This window comes from Primulina tabacum, chromosome 15 (assembly GCF_025594145.1).
Source record: "Primulina tabacum isolate GXHZ01 chromosome 15, ASM2559414v2, whole genome shotgun sequence".
NCBI classification, from domain to species: domain Eukaryota; kingdom Viridiplantae; phylum Streptophyta; class Magnoliopsida; order Lamiales; family Gesneriaceae; genus Primulina; species Primulina tabacum.
Genome location: NC_134564.1, coordinates 33,734,423 through 33,753,730, shown reverse-complemented (window position 1 = coordinate 33,753,730; position 19,308 = coordinate 33,734,423). Strand labels below are relative to the sequence as shown.

The 19,308-nt window shown below is 33.3% G+C and overlaps 1 protein-coding gene, 1 long non-coding RNA gene and 1 pseudogene across 2 annotated transcripts; 1 reads left to right on the top strand and 2 right to left on the bottom strand.

Annotated features, from left to right (window-relative positions):
• Positions 1-1,950: 1,950 nt before the first annotated feature.
• On the bottom strand, positions 1,951-4,483 carry LOC142526109 (protein LATERAL BRANCHING OXIDOREDUCTASE 1-like; annotated as a pseudogene).
• Positions 4,484-6,687: 2,204 nt separating this feature from the next.
• Positions 6,688-12,548, top strand: LOC142526576 (sucrose nonfermenting 4-like protein). Its single transcript, XM_075631063.1, has 13 exons — positions 6,688-7,223; positions 7,339-7,423; positions 7,673-7,864; positions 8,404-8,538; positions 8,637-8,696; positions 9,120-9,209; positions 9,614-9,748; positions 10,030-10,174; positions 10,278-10,451; positions 11,063-11,126; positions 11,215-11,284; positions 11,852-11,966; positions 12,083-12,548. Exons 1-13 carry the CDS (start codon positions 7,111-7,113, stop codon positions 12,178-12,180), a joined length of 1,476 nt encoding a protein of 491 aa, XP_075487178.1. The 5' UTR covers positions 6,688-7,110; the 3' UTR covers positions 12,181-12,548.
• LOC142526577 (uncharacterized) lies at positions 12,177-13,700 on the bottom strand. Its single transcript, XR_012815287.1, has 2 exons — positions 13,609-13,700; positions 12,177-13,430 (listed from the first exon to the last, which is right to left on the bottom strand). It is a non-coding gene; the product is annotated as an uncharacterized LOC142526577 (long non-coding RNA).
• Between the last annotated feature and the right edge of the window lie 5,608 nt (positions 13,701-19,308).

Sequence of the window (19,308 nt, the reverse complement as noted above, 5' to 3'; positions counted from 1 at the left end):
AAATTCTCTTCCATTGATGGATTTTTGTACGAGCTCCTTCTTGTCCTAATTCTATACAATTTTAATTTATTTTCTTTTATTCTTTTCCCTTTGGAATTGAAAGTTATACGAGTAAAAGAATTTTAAAAGTAGTCGGTTTTAGTGAAATTCCCACCTTGACCAACACGGGGAAAAACTTTTAGTTTGCTTTTTTTAAAAAAAAATTATTCCTGGAAATGGAGAAATTAAAAATTATTACAAATTCTAGTTCATACAAATAATATAAAAATATAATAAAATAGATATAAATTATTAAAAAATTCGATTACAATAACTTATAATTGAGGCTTATTCATCTTACTCTAATGTTTTTAGTTTCTAACATTTAGCATAACACTTTTGGTGTCAAAACTGTGAAAGATATTAAGGCTATGTTTGGTTTAAATGATAGGATTATAAAATGATTAACACATAAATGATAAAAAGAATTATTGAATTAGAGAATGATAAAATAATATTATGTTTGATATGATTATTAAGAATGAGATAAATAATAATCTTTAGATGAATTGACGAAATTGTCCTTCCATTTTTGCGGCGGTGGTAGTCGGCCAGCGGTGTGATTGCCGGTCGGAGGAGGCGGCGCCGACCGGCGGCGGCAGGAGGAGGGGGTGGGCGGCCGACGGGGGTCGGAGGGGGGCGATCGGCGCCGGCGGCGTGCGGCGTCGGCGTGCGCCGACGGTCGGCGGCGTCCGGTGACGGGTGGAGGCGGCGGGGGTGGTCGGTCGGCAGTCGGTGGAGGGAAGTGGTGGTGAATTTGGATTTAGGAGAAGGGTAAAAGTGAAAAAATAGGATGTATTAAAAGTAGGATAAATAATCCTAAGGGGTGAAGAGTGAATATTTTATCCCAGTTAATATAACCTAATCATTCATAGGAGGGATTGACTTGGTTAAATAATCACTCGTACCAAACAAGGGATAAGGTGGGTTAAAAATTATAAACCCATCTTATCACCCCTACCAAACACTCCCTAAGAAATTAGTCATTATTGTTATGTTTAACCATCAAATTAAGAGAGAATACCAACTGCCTAATGATTCATATAGTTTATAGGGATAAAAGTATTGCTAAATTTAGGACAAAAAATGTTTCAGTAGTATACTGTCAGGCTGCGTTTGGTTGCAGGATAAAATAAACTAATGATTAGTATGTAAATGATAAAGAAAATTATTGTCGTAGATATGTGATATATGGTAGTATGTTTGGTAAGATTTTTAAGTGTAGGATAATTTTGAAATTTTTGATGAAAAGGATAAAATTGCCCTTCCTCTTTTTTTTCTTCTTCCACTCCGGCGGCGGCGGTCCGGCAGTCCCGCGGTGGTCCGGCGGCGGATCCGGCAGCCGACTTGATGCAACCAACTTGATGCAATTTTTCTCCATTTTCATTCTCCTAGACTAAATATGTTGCTTTCCATAACTGGAATCTTGTAGTACAAAAGGTGAAATGTGACTACTTCTCTTGGAATCTTACAGACTAGTACTTGGTTGTGGTATTGTAGTACTCAAATTTAGTGGGGTGGGGTAGATTATGTGTTTTAGATGATAAAATTTATCTCGTTAAAAAACTTAATATTTTCGTTTATCGAAAGACCATATTCGAAACTAAAACTTGAAAAATTTAGGGGAAGTGATTGCCACTGCAATCCTCCCTCTAGTTCAAGTGAATCAGTGAAATTCAGAGACTTGTGAAGCATCTTTTGAAAGCTATCAAAAAGTAGTTAGTTTTATGCTTTAAAGGATTCATACCGATATTATATTAATAGTAGAAAATATTATCAGTAACTTATTTATAGTCCCACAACTCTTGCTTGAAAGCTTGAGTTCGAACTCCAGATTTTGCTCTTGCCTAAGGCTAGCCCTGTGCTTGGTAGGTGGAAGAAGAAAAAAGCTTTAATTAATCAATCTTCACACAACTTGCATTTCACAGCACACTATTCACAAGTCCTAAGAATGTCATATAACTAATGAAATATGTTACATCACTTAAACTACAGTTGAAGGAAGATATTTACTTAAGCATGTCCAATTCATTATGGTTTAGTCTGATGTTTATACATGACTGATTTTTGCAAATTCCAGCGTTTTCTTGCCCTGAAGCTTGTTGGTGACATAATGTTTGCTGTAGTCTCCATGGTTGTATCTTCTGTACATGCAAGGATTTTCGTCGCCTACGAGTTCTTGAAGTGACCCAACCTCTATTTCATAACTAGGAGTGTATAATGTGACAATTGAGAGCCTCTCTTTTCCTTTATGTGTCACTGCTCTGTGTTCCACACTCTTGTATCTCCCATTTGTTAGAACGTGGTTTGATTGAAAATGAATGTAAATCAGGGGCATAATTTGTGTAACTTTGATGATGGGGTGGCCATTAGTTTAAGTTTTAGTTGGTGACTATCATGCCTATTATGCATTGGATCTAAAATATTTAGCAAATGTATAATAGCCTCCATAGCAACTGATTCTATGAGTACCACTATCAGACGAGCACTATTGAGTCATTCCTGTTCACAATTTGGGCAGTGGCAGCGCAGGGACAGAGGCCAGCAAGGGTGATTTTCATATAAGATAAAGGGTGATAACATAATTTCTTCTCCTAAAATTTTTCCCTTTAATTAAACCTTCAAAAAAGAATTATGGGCTTTTCTACAACACCTGGCAGAGGAATAGCATCCAAGGATTGGCTCTAATATGATTGTCACTTCCCACCCTGTTAGAAGATCACAAACAAGATTCTTCGCATCTTTTCAACACTGATTAATACAAGTTGCTAGAAAAGCAAATTGTACTCTTGTATTTATCAATCCCGTCAAATCCCACAAACTGATGGGGAATTCTGCGCTTACTTGTTCTTACAATGCCTCAAATTTTGGGAAAGAAAGGGTGGAAACAGCAGCAGAAAAAGTAAAAAAGCTTGATACCATACCTCAATGGTATCACCAATACTGATGATGACCAGAGCATTTGGAATAGGTTCAACGGGTATCCTTGCATTGTCTCGTAGTATTTGAAGTTCAACTAAGTTGCCCTTACCTTGCTGTAAAACTGTCGGTGCATTTCCGTCAGAATGTGGGCTTAAACCTAAAACAAGGTCTGATCTGGGGCAGGCTGAATAATAGTTCATCCTTATTGCTCGCACAGCCACACCAAAAATCTCTTCAAAAAGGTCGTCCTTGCGGCCAAGACAAATAGCTATGTACTTGAGTAAATTGTTGCACAGTTCCTTATTTCTCTGGAGAATATCTCCACAATTTCACTGTAAAATTCTTGAGGTGTTAGTTTTGAACAATACAAGCAGACTCCTATAGGTCCTGGGATGAAAATAGAATTCTGGATAGTTTTTTACCTGAAACTCGATGGCTTAGTCGGCCATAATTTTGGGTTTCTTAGTTAATGAGGCTCCAACCCAAGAGCAAACGTGTCACACCAATCTAGTTTCTGGTTTTCTGAGAAGACAAAAGCCTGGCCATATACCTGAACAGTCCCTGGAATCATTGGATTCTTCTGTTTCTCCTCTAATGGCATCAAGAAGAATTCCATAGCCACTTCTTCAAAATTTTCCAGCAAATATGGGAATTTGTGGAGGGAATGGCCTTATCTAAATTTGGCCTTTCCTGAATTTGTAAAGATTTAGCCTTTCTCAACTCTTGAACATCATCAATATGGGAAACTGACATTGGAGCCACTGATTGCGTGAAGATTTTGAGTTGTATCGAAGTTAGGTGATCATATGTTGTCTAGATTATGATTTATCCAGTTTGGACAGTGTCTATTTATAAAAGAAATTGAGGGTCCAAATAATTGCACTTTCTGAGGTTTAGTGATACATGTTATTTGGCAGAGACTGCTCAGTAATTCTTATGATCAAACTTTGGCATTTGATAAGATTAGGAAAGTTAATAATTACCATAATTAACAACAAATTGACTGAATTTCTTTAAACCGAAACAGTGAGATTTGATGGATTCTGGTGGACTCAAGATTCATTTTTGGAAACTTATGTTATATAAGAAAGGTCGTGATTTGATAAATATACAATACATTTTTCAAAGTTGGGATTTCAACAGTACCATGTGATCGAATGAAATCCATATTAAAGAGAAATAAAAGTAAATTTAGAATAACCCATCAACAGAGAAATATGACTTCATACTTTCATTCAAAGCTCGAACAAAGAAATTTCTAGCGTGTTAGTGAATTTCCATGACAAGCCACACAAAAGGTTGGTGCATTAGCACCAAAAGAAATATGAGTGGTGTTTATAGGTTGATTGTAAAAACTAAGAAGAGAATCAATATAGGAGAAGGAATCCAGTTTAATTTCAAGAAAATGAAATATTTTACAAGTAAATGTAGTTGTCACATGTGACTTGAGAGCAAGAAGTACTTGGTGAGGGCTAATTCTACCATTGGCGAGTATGTCTGTCTCCATGTCAACATACCACATTTGTCCATTTGGGAGAAATATTATTTGGAGAATCTTTTAGCCATTCCACATCCTTCTTTGTTTGACAAGTGAAAATCGTGGACACCAATTATATTAAGCTTTTTTGTCTCTGTATTTGACTCGTATTGTGTTCTTAATCTTCCTCTATTAAAATCATTTGCATACATCAAATACAAATCAATCGATCCAATCCCACCTTAAAATCAATCAAAATGAGAGTAGGCCATTTGTGTGACTTTTTCGTAAGGCAATTTGGAACCCCCCGCATTAGGAATACCACATGTCATTTTCTTGATTTCTGTCTTTCATATGGCTCTAATGTCTCCAAATCGACTCAGTAATTATCTAACATAATCACAATCACAATATTTGAGAACTTAAAACACAATATTGCTTCAAAATCACAATCTTAAGCAATAATGCGAATCTCGGAATTGCTGCAAACATTCATAAAAAAACATAAGATGTGTTTATGATGTCCTAAGTGAAAATTCGAAAAAAAAAAAGAAAAAAAAGAAAAAAAGATTTACAGATCTACAATGACATTCACATTATAATATGAAGACAGATGTGATAATAGCATGCACAAGTACTTGTCTTTTTCTCATAAACAGCTCTTTACTTTTATACATACGTTCTCAAGTCTGAACCCATGTTCTTGAACATGCATGAACTACATTCCCACATGTACTCCACAACATTGATTGAGTACATATTAATAAAATGCTGAATCAACACCAATTTGTACAAGTATACAAAATTGTTGTGCTCTCTGTTTTCTTTCTACACTATATCGCAAAAGTTGTGCCTCCATTCACAGCCAAGATTACTTGGGCGTGAAAATTTCATGCCAGCATTATCCCAGAGGTAGACATTTATTATTACATCTTTTGTTTATGAAAGAAGCCGATTTATTGTTGCACATATCCCATATATGCCAAACAAAACCATGATTAAAGCCATAGCTAATACTACAACCAAAAACTGGCCAATCAATGAACAACAGAATTTAAAACTAAAAATGGCAAGTTTAATCTACTTAATAATCTAAAGCTTTGATTACCATCAACCTGAAAATGCACTTGTTATTGTAATATCAAACAGTAAAACAACAGTAATTCAATTCACTGACTAAGAAATAATGTATTAATAAATTTCTGATCCAAAAGTTCGCTGGTTTAACTTCAGATTATTCAGGTTATGCCTATAATATTGCTTTTGGAGTGAGTTATTTTGCTCACTTCAGGTAAACTCACTCGAGTGATGAAAAAAGCTCAACCGAGTATCGATCCCGACACTATTAGACATCTCTGTGCCATATCACCAGCCATTCAATTCAAAACAAGTGCAGCCAAAAAGAAAGAAATAAACACCAATCTCTCAAGGTTCTTAATTCCAATACTTGCTTTTGAAAAATTAACGACAAATTTGACTTTAGATATTTAAGGGAGCAATTATTTTTTGTCTGGCAGTTTAATTTGTAAGGGAAAATGAATGAGAAGTATTGAAGGTATAATTAAATTTATAATAAATTTTGGCTTAAAAACATATGAGGGATATTGATGAAATTTTGAAAAAGAATTCAACCGATTAGTATACCAAAATTAATTACTCTAAATATTAACTTTATTTAATAGCCCCGTCCATCCATGGAAATATACGGCACAAGTCTATCAGTCGATGAAATTTGTCATCGACACACATTGCATGTGTAAAGGACATGATGCACTTTGAAAATAAATAAATTATTAGCAACGTAATTAAACTTTATTCAAAGAAATAAAGAAATCATATTTATCTAATGACATGATAAAAATTACTTTCTCATCATTTGAAAGAAGAAATGATTAAGTTACTTAATTATAAATTATTATGAAATTTTTGGGTTTTTTCCGTCAAATTATATCCGGAAAATGGAGCTACTTTCTCCCAAAATGATTTATTCGATTTCTAAATATTTTCCTAATTAATTACGGTACATTTGGGGTGTGAATAAGAGAATTCATGACAATAACAGGGGAAAATAAGAATTCATGGTAATATGAGGGGGAAATAAGAATTTAGGATAGTACAGGGGAACGAATGAGAACCTATGATAATATAAGGTGTCCGTTGTGAATAATCTGAAGGAAGAGAATGCTGACTTGGCAACACATCGGGGAATCTTATACTTTGATGTGGTGCGGGACCCAACTCACAATTTTTACACACAAAATCTCTTTAAAAAATCGGGGATTTTAGGGTTAGGGCTAAATGGATTCTCTGCCAAAAAAATTTCCACTGGTTCATCCTCTAATTATATTTATCAAATGCTTCTCGATTTATGTATAAAGTTCTCATTTTAATTCTTCGTGCTCGCATTCCCTAGCTGTTTCCTCCTCTAGTGTTCTTAATTTTATCGTTCTTGATTTCGTATTTAGACCTATTTCCGTACAGTCGGGGCTTTGTCGATAAAAAACAAAAAAGTGGTGATTTACATCATATTGTGCTTCTGAAGGTGAAATTCGGCATTGTCGTTAAATTTGAGGGATTTGGCTCAACGGTGCTCTTGGAATTTGCAATCAATTGTTGAAGTTTGAAATTCCGATGCTGTTTTTTGGGGAAATTTTAGAAGTAATTAGGAGTTAATGTATCCTATTAACATGGATTTTGCACCTGAAAGTGGAATGGTGTTGATACCCACGCGTTTCGAGTGGCGTTATGGTGGGAGAATTGTGTGTATCAGCGGCTCGTTTACTGGGTGAAATTTTATTAGCGTTTAAAATTTTTGAATGCTTGTTATTTAATTTGTTTCTCATCATTTGTGGTTTTCTGCGCTAAGCTATTTCTGTAATTTATGGTAATTTTTGCAAAAGGTGGACACAATGGCCTATGACTCCGGTCGAGGGTTGCCCAACCGTGTTTCAGACAGTTTGTAGCTTACCGCCCGGTTTTCACCAGGTTGGTGCTGTACTTCGGGTTTGTGGATCGAATTTTGTTGCCGTGCCAATTTACACAATGACTTGTGAATTTTTTTCAGTGGGTAAACTAAGAAAAGATGTGTACTTCTTTGAAGAATTTATTTAGCTAGTTGTTGCATTGAAATTGGGATTGCACGTATTGCTTTTTAATTAATTGCAATTTTCCATGGATTTCATATTTGTTTGTTTGCTTGTGCATTTTAAATTGTATACTGTTGCTTATTTCCAGTACAAATTCGTGGTTGATGGGGAATGGAGACATGATGAGCAACGGCCTTATGTCAGTAGTAACATTGGAACCGTGAATACAGTCCTCTTAGCTAGGAAATCTGATTACCTTCCTGCAATTCTAAGCCCGCAAATACCTCCCTCTGGTCCCAGTTCCAGTATGGATGTAGATAATGAGACCTTTCAGCGTGTGGTATGCAGTTGCTGCTGACATCTTTCCTTTCATTCATGCTTGTTTCCAGATACTATTTTTTGCAGCTATAGGTTTGTAATATTGTTTGGATATCTTGGACCAAGTAATTTATTCATACCCATTTTCATTTGATAAAGAGCATATCTTCCTGATTTTTCTATTGTTCTTACCTTTTTCAGTTTTACATGTCAGGTGTGCATGGAAAAATCTTGAGAATGATGGTTTCTTTATTAGTTTCCATTTTTCAAACTGGGATATATTTTGATCAGTCATTACTGCAGATTTTACCAAATGATTTTGTGAACAAAATATGTTTGAACACTTCCTATTTTGAATATTACAGTGTGGCATCTTAGAGAAATCGGCCACGCCCATCTCCAATAATATAGCATACTAAGCATAGCATCAAAGTAAAACTAGCACACCCACCCGGCCCCTCCTCCAAATATGTAGCACAGTTTGCATGGTATTGGTGGCTCATGATCAATTCATGCTGAAAGTTACAGGAGTGCCCCATCATAATAAATGTCTATCAACAGGTTCGACTGTCGGATGGTACTTCACCTGAGCCCTTTCCAAGCATATCAGATGCAGATTTGGAGATTTCTCGGCATCGTATAGCTGTGTTCATGTCGACACACCTGGCTTATGAGTTACTTCCTGAATCTGGAAAGGTCTGGATGACCCCACCCTTGTCTGTCCTAATGCTATTATTTTACATTTATTTCTTTTTCATTAAATTTTTATATTGATTTGTTTTACACGCTTGCAGGTTATTGCATTGGATGTTGAACTGCCTGTAAAGCAAGCATTTCATATTCTGCACGAGCAGGTATGTTTTACAATAATAATTGCACGAAGTTGTTAGGATTTGTGTTTTACCTGCAAAATAATTTGGTCACCACTTCTAGCATCATCAGCTTTTTTGCCATCATTTTTTTAAGAACACGAGACAGCGTAATGTTGTAACTTGTAAGTAGGTGAAATGAGGATATCTGCTTGTAATATGTTCAAGTTCCTAAAGTATTCAACTTGAAATATGAGTTGTGATGAAGAATGGGGACTGTTTGTGTTTTTTTATCAAGGTCTGCTAAAATAAGTAGCTCCACATATGCATTTCTTTATGCTTATAGAATAAAGATTACTTCATTTAATCTTCCCATGTGGTATTAGTATTTTGTTATTTATTACGCTTTTTATGTTACTTTGATTTTGATGCAAACACAACTCTTTTGAACAACCAATATCTTTCCAGGGAATCTCCATGGCGCCCTTATGGGACTTCTCAAAAGGAAAATTTGTTGGCGTCCTTAGTGCGTTGGATTTTATTCTCATTATGAGAGAGGTGTAAGCCTTGTCTTCAGTCAGTTTTTATAAGGAATATATATTATTATTACTCACTTCCGTATCCTCTACTATTCCTGAATTTACTCCCTACCCCAGTCCTTTTGCTTTTCAGTTGAGGTGAACTTATTTCTTGGATAAATCTTTTCTTAATTTGCATTTAAAAAGTTGAGATGTTAATATGTTCCATTGAAATGCATTTTTGGACCTCTTAAAGATGCAGTAAGACAACCGCATTTGTGCTACCCTTGTCTTGTTTTCTAAGTTGCTTGAAGCATAAAGAGGCTCGTTTTCAATTGGCTTTATTAAATTTCTTTATTGGTAGGCTCACTTGAATAATATTTGCTGGTTATGTGCTCCAAACCTTTACATGTGCTGCTTTGATGTGTTCGATGTGGTTGGCAGCTTGGCAACCACGGTTCCAACCTGACTGAGGAAGAGCTTGAGACACACACTATTTCTGCTTGGAAAGATGCGAAGTCATATCTGAATGGCGAACTTAATGGGCAAGGGAGTGCAGTTTCAAGACGACTCATACAAGTAAGTCTGGATATCTGTGTTGTATGTGGATTTTTAGTATACCCACGATAAAGAATAAATAAAAATGCTACTTTTGCCATTTTCATCCCCGTGGTAGTTAATCTGATCATTCTTAAAACCATGTCCAGGCATGCTTGTGGTCGTTCTGATATTGCCATGATTATCTGATCATGTAAATCATTGAACCAGCATCGGCATTTTATTCATTTGTTACATACTTTAGCCTGTAATTAGCATGTAGTCCATTCTTCTATGCTAATTTAATAAATGAGAGTTTTCAGGCTGGACCAGATGACAGTTTGAAGGAAATTGCCTTGAAGATTTTGCAAAATGGTGTTGCCACAATTCCCATTATTCATTCTCCTTCGGACAATGCATCACACCCACATCTTTTACATCTTGCTTCTCTTTCTGGAATACTAAAATGTGAGGATATCGGATCATGCCTTTGTACTTTTGTGTATATATGAATATTACTGTTCAGGAAATGATAGAATTCCTGTCAATATTAACATGGGGTGTTTTACAGGTATTTGTCGATTTTTTAAACATTCCCCTGGTTCATTACCAGTTCTCCAAATGCCAATCTGTGCCATCCCTGTGGGCACCTGGGTTCCAAAGATTGGAGAGCCAGATGGCCAGCCATTGGCTATCTTGAGACCAAGTGCTTCACTTAGTGCGGCACTGAATTTATTAATTCAAGGTAATTATCTGACATTTTTTTGAAAATTTTCATTTTCTTATCACATACGAAATTAGTTTATACAAAAATTTTCTTTATCGTGCGTTTTGCTTTAAAATCTAAAGAATAATTTATAATAAAATTTACGTTTTACTAGCATGTGCCTCTTCTGATAATAATTAGTGTCCTTTAACCTTTGTGTTTGACAGTATGATAAATTTCTAGCCATGTACAATCTGTTCCTTTCACAACCGTAGTGGGAAAATTTTCAATATTTTCTCGTGGCAGAATACTTGGCCTTGAAAATTAAGTCGAATTTTATGAGGTTTTATAACAGCGAGCATTCAACTTTGAATGCTCCAAACTGGTGTTATAGAAGATTCATTTAATCTATAACTCTAAACATGATATCTCTTGGCTATAGATGGTTTAGTCACCGAATTTGTGGGTTCTCCGTAAGGCTTTTCCTGAGAAAAATTATAACTTCTTTAGAGTTCTTTAATGTATGTATGCGATTTTGTGAAGTACGGAGAATGACAAAAAGTATCCCTTGTGATCTATGATTATGTGATATATTAGTGGAAGATTCCGGTTATATCTCTATGACTCCACCCTGTCCCTGTCTTGCGCAGCCCAAGTTAGTTCGATACCAATTGTGGATGATAGTGACTCGTTATTGGATGTATATTCTAGAAGGTTAGTAATGCAAACTGTTATCCATGCTTATTTTATTTTTTAAAACATTCATGAATTGTCTATCTATTTGTATCTTGTTTTCCTCCAGTGATATAACTACCTTGGCGAAGGACAAAATTTACACACATATTAATCTTGAAGAAACAACTATTCATCAGGTGAGCACATCTATTACGTAGGCGCCTTTCTGCTTTTGCCATGTTATAGAAGCCTTGTATTCAACTATATATGGGATTTGAATTAGATCTTCATTGAAATAAGCTACCTGGCAACAGAATTTAAAATTTTTGCCGTGGTAGGGTGATAATCATACACTTACATTAAATTAATTGCGACAAATAAAATTAAATTAATTGCACTAAGAGGATTTAAAAATAATAATGCACCGAGTGGTTTTTTAGGCATCTAAATTCCCTTTGTTGAACTTCTTATCTCAAGCACATGCATACTGTAGCAAGCAGCCACGTATTCCCTTTTTAATATGATGCTAGATTTGCTCCTGGATGCACTGCATAAAAAATGCTTGTTCACAGATAATGCCGAAGACCTGAAGCCAGATCTCCGAACTTTTGTTTCACTTGAATTGTCTTTTAGATCTGGATAGTATTGAATGAGTTGTTTTAGTTAGAAATTCCACGTATAAAGCTTTTCATTGCCCTATATTTTAGTAGCATAATTCAGGTGATCTTTGGTATTATGATCACCTTCCGGCTCTCGAATTACAGGCATTGCAGTACAGAGACGATCCCTTTTCGACGTACGGGTACACCAACCAAAGGTGTCACATGTGTTTGCGGTCTGATCCTCTCCATAAGGTGATGGAGAGATTATCGGTGCCAGGTTGCTTGTCGTCTCTTGCTAAATATTTTGATGGAACATTCCTTTATTTTATTATGCATTTGTAGATTACCCTAAGCACTTAGCTTCTTGTTTTACTGTTAATTCTTCATGTTCAGGCGTTAGACGTCTTGTTATTGTGGAAGCTGGAAGTAAGCGTGTGGAAGGTGTCATTTCCCTTGGTGATATTTTTCGGTTTCTTGTGGGTGGTGGTTAAACAAAGTCAGCAACAATAATTTCATTGATGGCATTGTTCGTATATATACAATTGGATGCCTCGTCTTTCATCGCCTGGTTTTAAGTTAAATCAGCTGGAAAAACGAGTAATGTCATTCGAAACTGGGGTTTTCTTGATATTAGTGGGCTGCTTTACATTATCAGCAGCACAGAATTTAGTGAAAAAGAAAAAAAAATAAGGAAAAAGAGGGATGATTGAATTATTTGAATCTTTCTTTAATGTTTTATTTCTGGTATTATCATTGCTTTGGTTCTACAATGTTCATGTAGTGATTGATACTTTCTAGGTAACTTGGTTGACATGTAAAAGTGCAGTTGTGGAAGAGTCAACCTCGATTATAACCTTTATTTACTTGATGTTGATATAAATGCACTTTGCCTAGTCATGGTACGAGTCGAGTAAAGGTCGATACCCTCTTATCTGAACAATTTCAAAGCAACTAGTGAGATCTCGATCAGCGACACCATCAAGCCAAAACTCGCCACACTTTCATATGTTTTCACATCTCTAAGTTTAACTACTCGAAACTTAAGATAAAGTTACAGTTATAAATTACTTGCTTCAAAATGAAAGGAAAATCAACACAAGGAAGACCAACTTAATTATTTATAAAGATTCAAGAATTAACAGAAGCCCAATTTCGCTAACGAAACTACGCAGGTATTAGTGCCATTATTTGGTTCTAGATGATACCCAAGCACCACTGTCTTTCAGTATAAGAGTAGTAAGGTTTTTGCAAACTGCGGGATGTAAGCTCGTGATAACAGAATCTAGAATCTGTGCAATGTCTGATGGAGGGATGCGCCGTTCTGTGCAATTCTGCAGTTATACTTCGAAGGTCAGCATTTTATTCGACAATGGTAAACGACCTCTTACAGAAATAAAATAAATAAATAGGATGCTTTATGGGGTGGGGATGTGGATGGATTCATCCAACAATTCACCTGAATCATAAGCAAAGCTGCTACACATTTTGTGATTAGTTCTGAAGGAATTTGAGCATGGATGATCAATGATGGATGCATTAGCCAACTTAGAATTAGGCAGTAGGAAAAATCTGGATAAAAATTTCAAAGGATCCTGAAAAAAGGAGAGAGAATTATTTTTAAGATGTAAGATCCTACCACTTGCATACAGAGGTCATCTGGTGGGATATGGTTGTTTGCATAACCTGGAGCGTGCTCAATTTTCTTGACAGTGTCTTCTGTATTTTTTAGTGATGATATTTCCTACAGATGAGAAAATGAATCAGATCGCACAGAAGAACTGTTATCGACCTTCTGCTTTGCTGATGTAAGTCAAGATACAGTGAAGAAACTATTACCCGTGTCTCTTGCTTTTATAGGCAAATAAAAAAGATGCATGCTTGCAAGGAGAGAGTATTTTGACTGGAATGTATTCCTATACCTGCATAGCAGCATCTAAAATCGTTTGTGTCTTTTGTTCTTGAACCATCTAAGATTTGAGCCACAAGTGTTCCTGTTTCTTTAGCTTGAAACCAAACCCCACCCCACCCCCCACCCCACCAACCCCACACGAATTCAATGCTCATCAGGATCAGAAACATTAGAAACTGGTCTTGGAAATATAAATTGATTGACAAGAGCCGTAGGATTGATCAATCGGAGGAAAAAAAGAGAGACAAGCCGCGAAATTCAATATTTTGTTGAGTCCCTCGACATGGATGGTTTATACTATTTGGTCCCTAAGATATTTTTCTTTTTTACAATGGTTCCTAAGATTTAAAATTATTTTAATCTTTCCAAAGAATATATTAAACATAGCTATACAAATACAATCATCCTCTATTTTAAATATTATATTAAATTAATTACCAGTATATTTGTTTTTATAAAAAAAATTATAAATTGTAAAGAATAAATTATTATACTAATACAGAATAGACATTTATTATTTATTTTTATTTATTTATTATTATTATGAAACAAAGAAAGAACCCATTGGGCCAGAGCCCGGAATTTTAAATCAGTGGCTTATGGGCTGGGCTGGGCTGAGTTAAAGGCAAGTCTGGTCACTAATTAATTGCTAAATCTTTCAAAACTCATCTGTACAGGTTCAAATACTTTTTAAGAGTAGCTCAAACATGATGGGAAAAAATCTAATTGTAAATCTTCTGCGATAAAAATAAATGTAAGTAGTTGTTTATATTTAGATATTTTAAGATTTTAGAGTAAATATATTTAATTAAAATATAACAATACAGCATTTTGTGGAGTTACTGAGCTGAAAAATATATTTTTTAAAAAAAGAAGATGATGAAAATGATATATTTTTGTTTGTCATATGTGAGAATGAAATATTTTGGCATAATAATAACAAATATCGCCTAATATTTTAATTATACGAGATATGTCAATATTTGAATAAAAATATTTTTTAAAGAAAAAATTGAGTTAAAAATTTTATAAGAAAATATAATTTGGGATATTGTATTTTACTATTTATTAAATGAGGTATTAGTTTAGTTAAAAAATTGTTGGGTCGGTGATACCACTTTAAATATTATATTTAGGTTATTAACTATATATTTGATACGTAAAATATAACTAGAATTAAATATTTGTGTGTGAAGAACAACAAAAATTTAAAATATAGCAATAATTATGTAAAAAAAAGGTTGGGAAAATTGAAAATTTTCATCTAGAATGTTTCTTATTTTGCAGTTTTGGTCTTCTTTGTAAATTGTCAAATGTAGATTTTAGTCATATAACTTTCAATTATTGACAATTTTAATGGTTTTTATCAAGAACCTTCATGTAATATTGCACGTATAAACGTCACATTGACACCACTTCAACATCACTTCTACTAGGATTGAACTTTGACAGCAGAGAACACTGAACACTGCAAAATTTTAAAACATGTAAAAAGAAGACAATTTCAGAAAATGACATGGTCAAATAACGCAGGATGTGTGTTCATTTGTATATGTTTTGGAATAATGAAAATCTTTTGGAAAACTCAAACATGCACAAGGCATCTATTAAATGCGTTTACAAAAACGTCTGCCCAGACCACGGTTTGTTTCAACCTGCCCGTGTAGGCACTGCCTAGTGCCTACACGGGCAATGAACGGCCCGGATCACTCCACATGAGTGATCCGGGGCCCACCTCCCTGTAAAAAAAAAAATTGACTCGGAAAAATCCGACCTGTTGGATCGACCCCGCAGGAGTAGGGTCGACCGAACCACCATCTTGCTTTTAATTTGGAAGAAAATAAAAAACCAAATAAGAGTTTAATTATTCATCATTCTTTGTATGTTTGAGGAGAAAAAGCTTTTAGGTTGCGTTTGGATGTGACGATAGATTTTAAATATGTTCAAATGTATTTTTGTTATTTAGATAAACGATACTATAAACTTCAAATTCATTTATTTCATGTTTGTAAAATATTTATGTTGATTACGCGGTGAATTTCAAATTTTACTTGATAATGGTGTCATTTGAAATCTATTGTGTTTTATATAACTATTGTGTAAATAAGTTATATATGGATTTAAGATTTGATTGTTTACGATAAAGATTAGAACTGAAATACATGGATTTGAAATTATTACATGTTAAACTTAATTCTTTAGTACATGAACCACTTTTGTTGAATTATTTGAACCAAACGTGTTGTAACAAGAACAATATGATTAATTATGCTACCCAATTATTATACGAGTTTTATGAAGACGATAACAATATGATTATGAGATTAAGCATTAATTATTTTGTTCTAATATAGAGCAAACTTCATTTCAATCAGGTTTATTTGAATCATAAAGTTTGGATTTCATAAATTATTTGAATGAATTATTTGAAATGATTCAAAAAATAACTAGTTGAAATTTAAAATTCGTTAATTGTTTGAATTCACCCAAACAAATAAATGAATTTGAAATTATCAACCTCAAGTTTATCTTAATGTAACCTTGTAGAGCTTATAAGTAATTTTTTATTAGTTTAATACATCCATGCAGGATATTTGTAGCGTTGTCGATTCCTTGACTAGCTGAAGTCTATGGCGACCTACTCTAGACGAATTTATCTCACTTTTTTCTGATGATAGCTCTTTTTAAGGTCGCTCTTTCTGCTAACCTGCTACGCTGACTCTCAACTAGAGCATAAATGTTAAATTACAAATTCAAGAAACATCATTCCAAAAAACTTGCATATTAGTTAACGTAACTTTCTAAAATTTATAAATCAATATTTTAGTAACAATGTAGAACATACATAATACTAGAAGTTTTTTAGAATATATTGAAATATGAACTATGTCAAGTTCATTTATGATTTTGTCCCTTTTTTGTTGTAGTGATGAATAGTGTACTACATATAAGAATAGTTTTGTAAACAGAAAAAAAAAATAAATAAATGTCTAAGAAGCAACAAACAAAATCTGAAGTATTAAAAGACTAACAAATAAATATTTTCAAAATGACAAAAGAAGTTTTCTCGTGGACAAAAATTTGTGTGAGACAATCTCACAGATCGTATTTTGTTAGACGGATATCTTATTTGGGTCATCCATAAAAAAATATTACTTTTTATTGTGAATTTCGGTAAGGTTGATATGTCTCACAAATAAAGATTCGTGAGACAGTCTCACAAAAACCTACTCTTTCTCATAACTTAAACATGTCTACGTGGTGTAATAATAATATATCGTTCGTCTTATTGAATTCCTATCGTGTAGTAAATTCAAATTTGTTGTCCAAATAAAAATCATAGTTGTTATTACAATACATACATATATATATACATACATATATATATATATACACGCATACAATCAGAGTCGTACCTCCTGTGAGGCGAGAGAGGCCATCGCCTCAGGGCCCAGCCTTCACAGGGGCCCAAAAAAAAAAAATTGGTCTCATGTTGTTGAGGCATGCACCTAAATAATATTTACATTAGACATTTTAAAAAAATTAGACATTGGCCTATTGAAAATATGATTAAATTATGATGATTGTGTTCATTGAGATTTAATCAAATTATGTAGAGCCAAAACAATAAAGCTACATGGCTCATTAATTAATTTTTTAAAAATTTTGTATGCATAAAATAGTAATGTTTGTCCAATATATTTATTATTTTATCTTGTGTCAATTAATATGTTAAATTTTTATATTTTACTTGTCGATTATTTGGCCTCTTTTCTTGAATTTATGTAGTTGAACCCATTTCAAAAAATAAAATAAAAAAAATTGTGATACTTATCTATTTTACATATCTTTATTTTATATTTTCTTGAATAAAATATTATATTTATTATTTAAACAAATCATATATTTTTACAATATTGATTCATTATATTTATCATTTTTTTATTTGACAGTTTATATTGATAAATTTCAATTTTAGCAACATATCTTACAATTTTTGTCAATTTCAATCTTTTTCCAATATAATTGTTCATATGACACTGCATTACGTTATAGCTATGTTGATGTTGTAACGCACGAAGAAAAAAATCACAAAAAGATAAATATATAACTCGTAAATTATATTTTCTTTATATCTATTGTTTGGTTATTTTTAATTTACAAACTGAGCTTTACGGTTATTTATCACAACAAGATTTTTTTTAACATATCGTTTTAGGCCATGTGAATGACAGGTACGGTTCTGCATACGATGTTTGTATGTATGTATGTATGTATCATTAAATTAAATTAAATTGAAGCATTAATGGAGGAAAGACCCGAAGATATGCTAGCAATAATGACAAAATATACAAGGCGCCGACGCATGCATGGTTTCTGGAGAGAGAGAGAGAGAGAGAAGGCAATGGGCCGCTGCTCGCATTCAATGAGGAGGATGATGAAATTATACTTCATTATTATTATTTATGCCGTTATTTTACAAATTATATTTGGAGAAGATATATTCTTTATTAATATTAGTATTATTATTCAGTAATATGTCTAAATAAATATCAATTAAAATTATTCTATGAATCTTTTTACAAATATTAACAAGTATTATATCATAATGACAGGCAGTAAAATTTAACGTTGCGTAATTATATTACTAATATTAATAAACACAGTTTAATTATTAAGGTAAAATTATTAAGATTACTTGATCTCATACATCGTAATCAAACGAAATATAATCACTTACGTTCTAAATCAAATTTTTTTTTTATAAAATAATAATATATTTCCTGAAAAATTATTTTTATTATAATAAATGTTTGTGTTTTATTACAATTTTATAATTTCAAAAGCGTTTCAAAAAGTCAAATGAAAGAAGAAAATATTTGAATTTAATTTAAAACTCTTGATTTCTTTATATTTTTTTTTATCATTTTGATATTTTAAAACTCAGTTTTAGTCATCTATGTTTCAATTTTTTTGCAATTAAAGTTCATTATCAATAGAAATGCTGATGTAACATAATACATGTTAACGTCTCTCGGTGTTACATTAAAATCATGTTAGAAAAATGGCTAAAATTTATAAATAAAAAAACAAATCTAACATATCAAGACTGAAATTTGACAGCATAGAATATTTGAAACATAAAAATGCATTTTATATAAAGACCAAAAAATTGCAAATTCCCCACAAATTTGTAACATGAGGAATTATCATCACATAAAAGATTCGATGTAGATGAAACCATGGAATAATAGCCTTTTATTATTGGGGCCACACAAGAATTTGTTGTACAATTGAATCTTCTAAACTTCGAATGGGGTGTAAAAATCTTTTATTCATTTCCTCCGCCAATAAAGTAACACGACAGTGATACCAAAGCAAATGATTTTCTTCAAAAGCATAGGATTCAGTACAGATATCAAACGCTTTATATCAAAAATTCCTTCAAAAATGTTGACTCGAACCCACACAAGCGGTCATTGAATCACAATTCACGAGAAATCCAAAGCCTGGCTAGAACAATTATTCGAAGCTCGCCTCTAAACAGGTTCTTTCGAGCCAAACTCGAACTTCTATTTTTTGTATTAGAGTAACCAAATTTAAATTTCTATTTTTTAGCGAAAGTATTTATGCAATGTAAAAGAATACTAAGTATATAATTAAGGTCAAAAACTTGTGTGAGATGGTCTTACAGATCGTATTCTGTGAG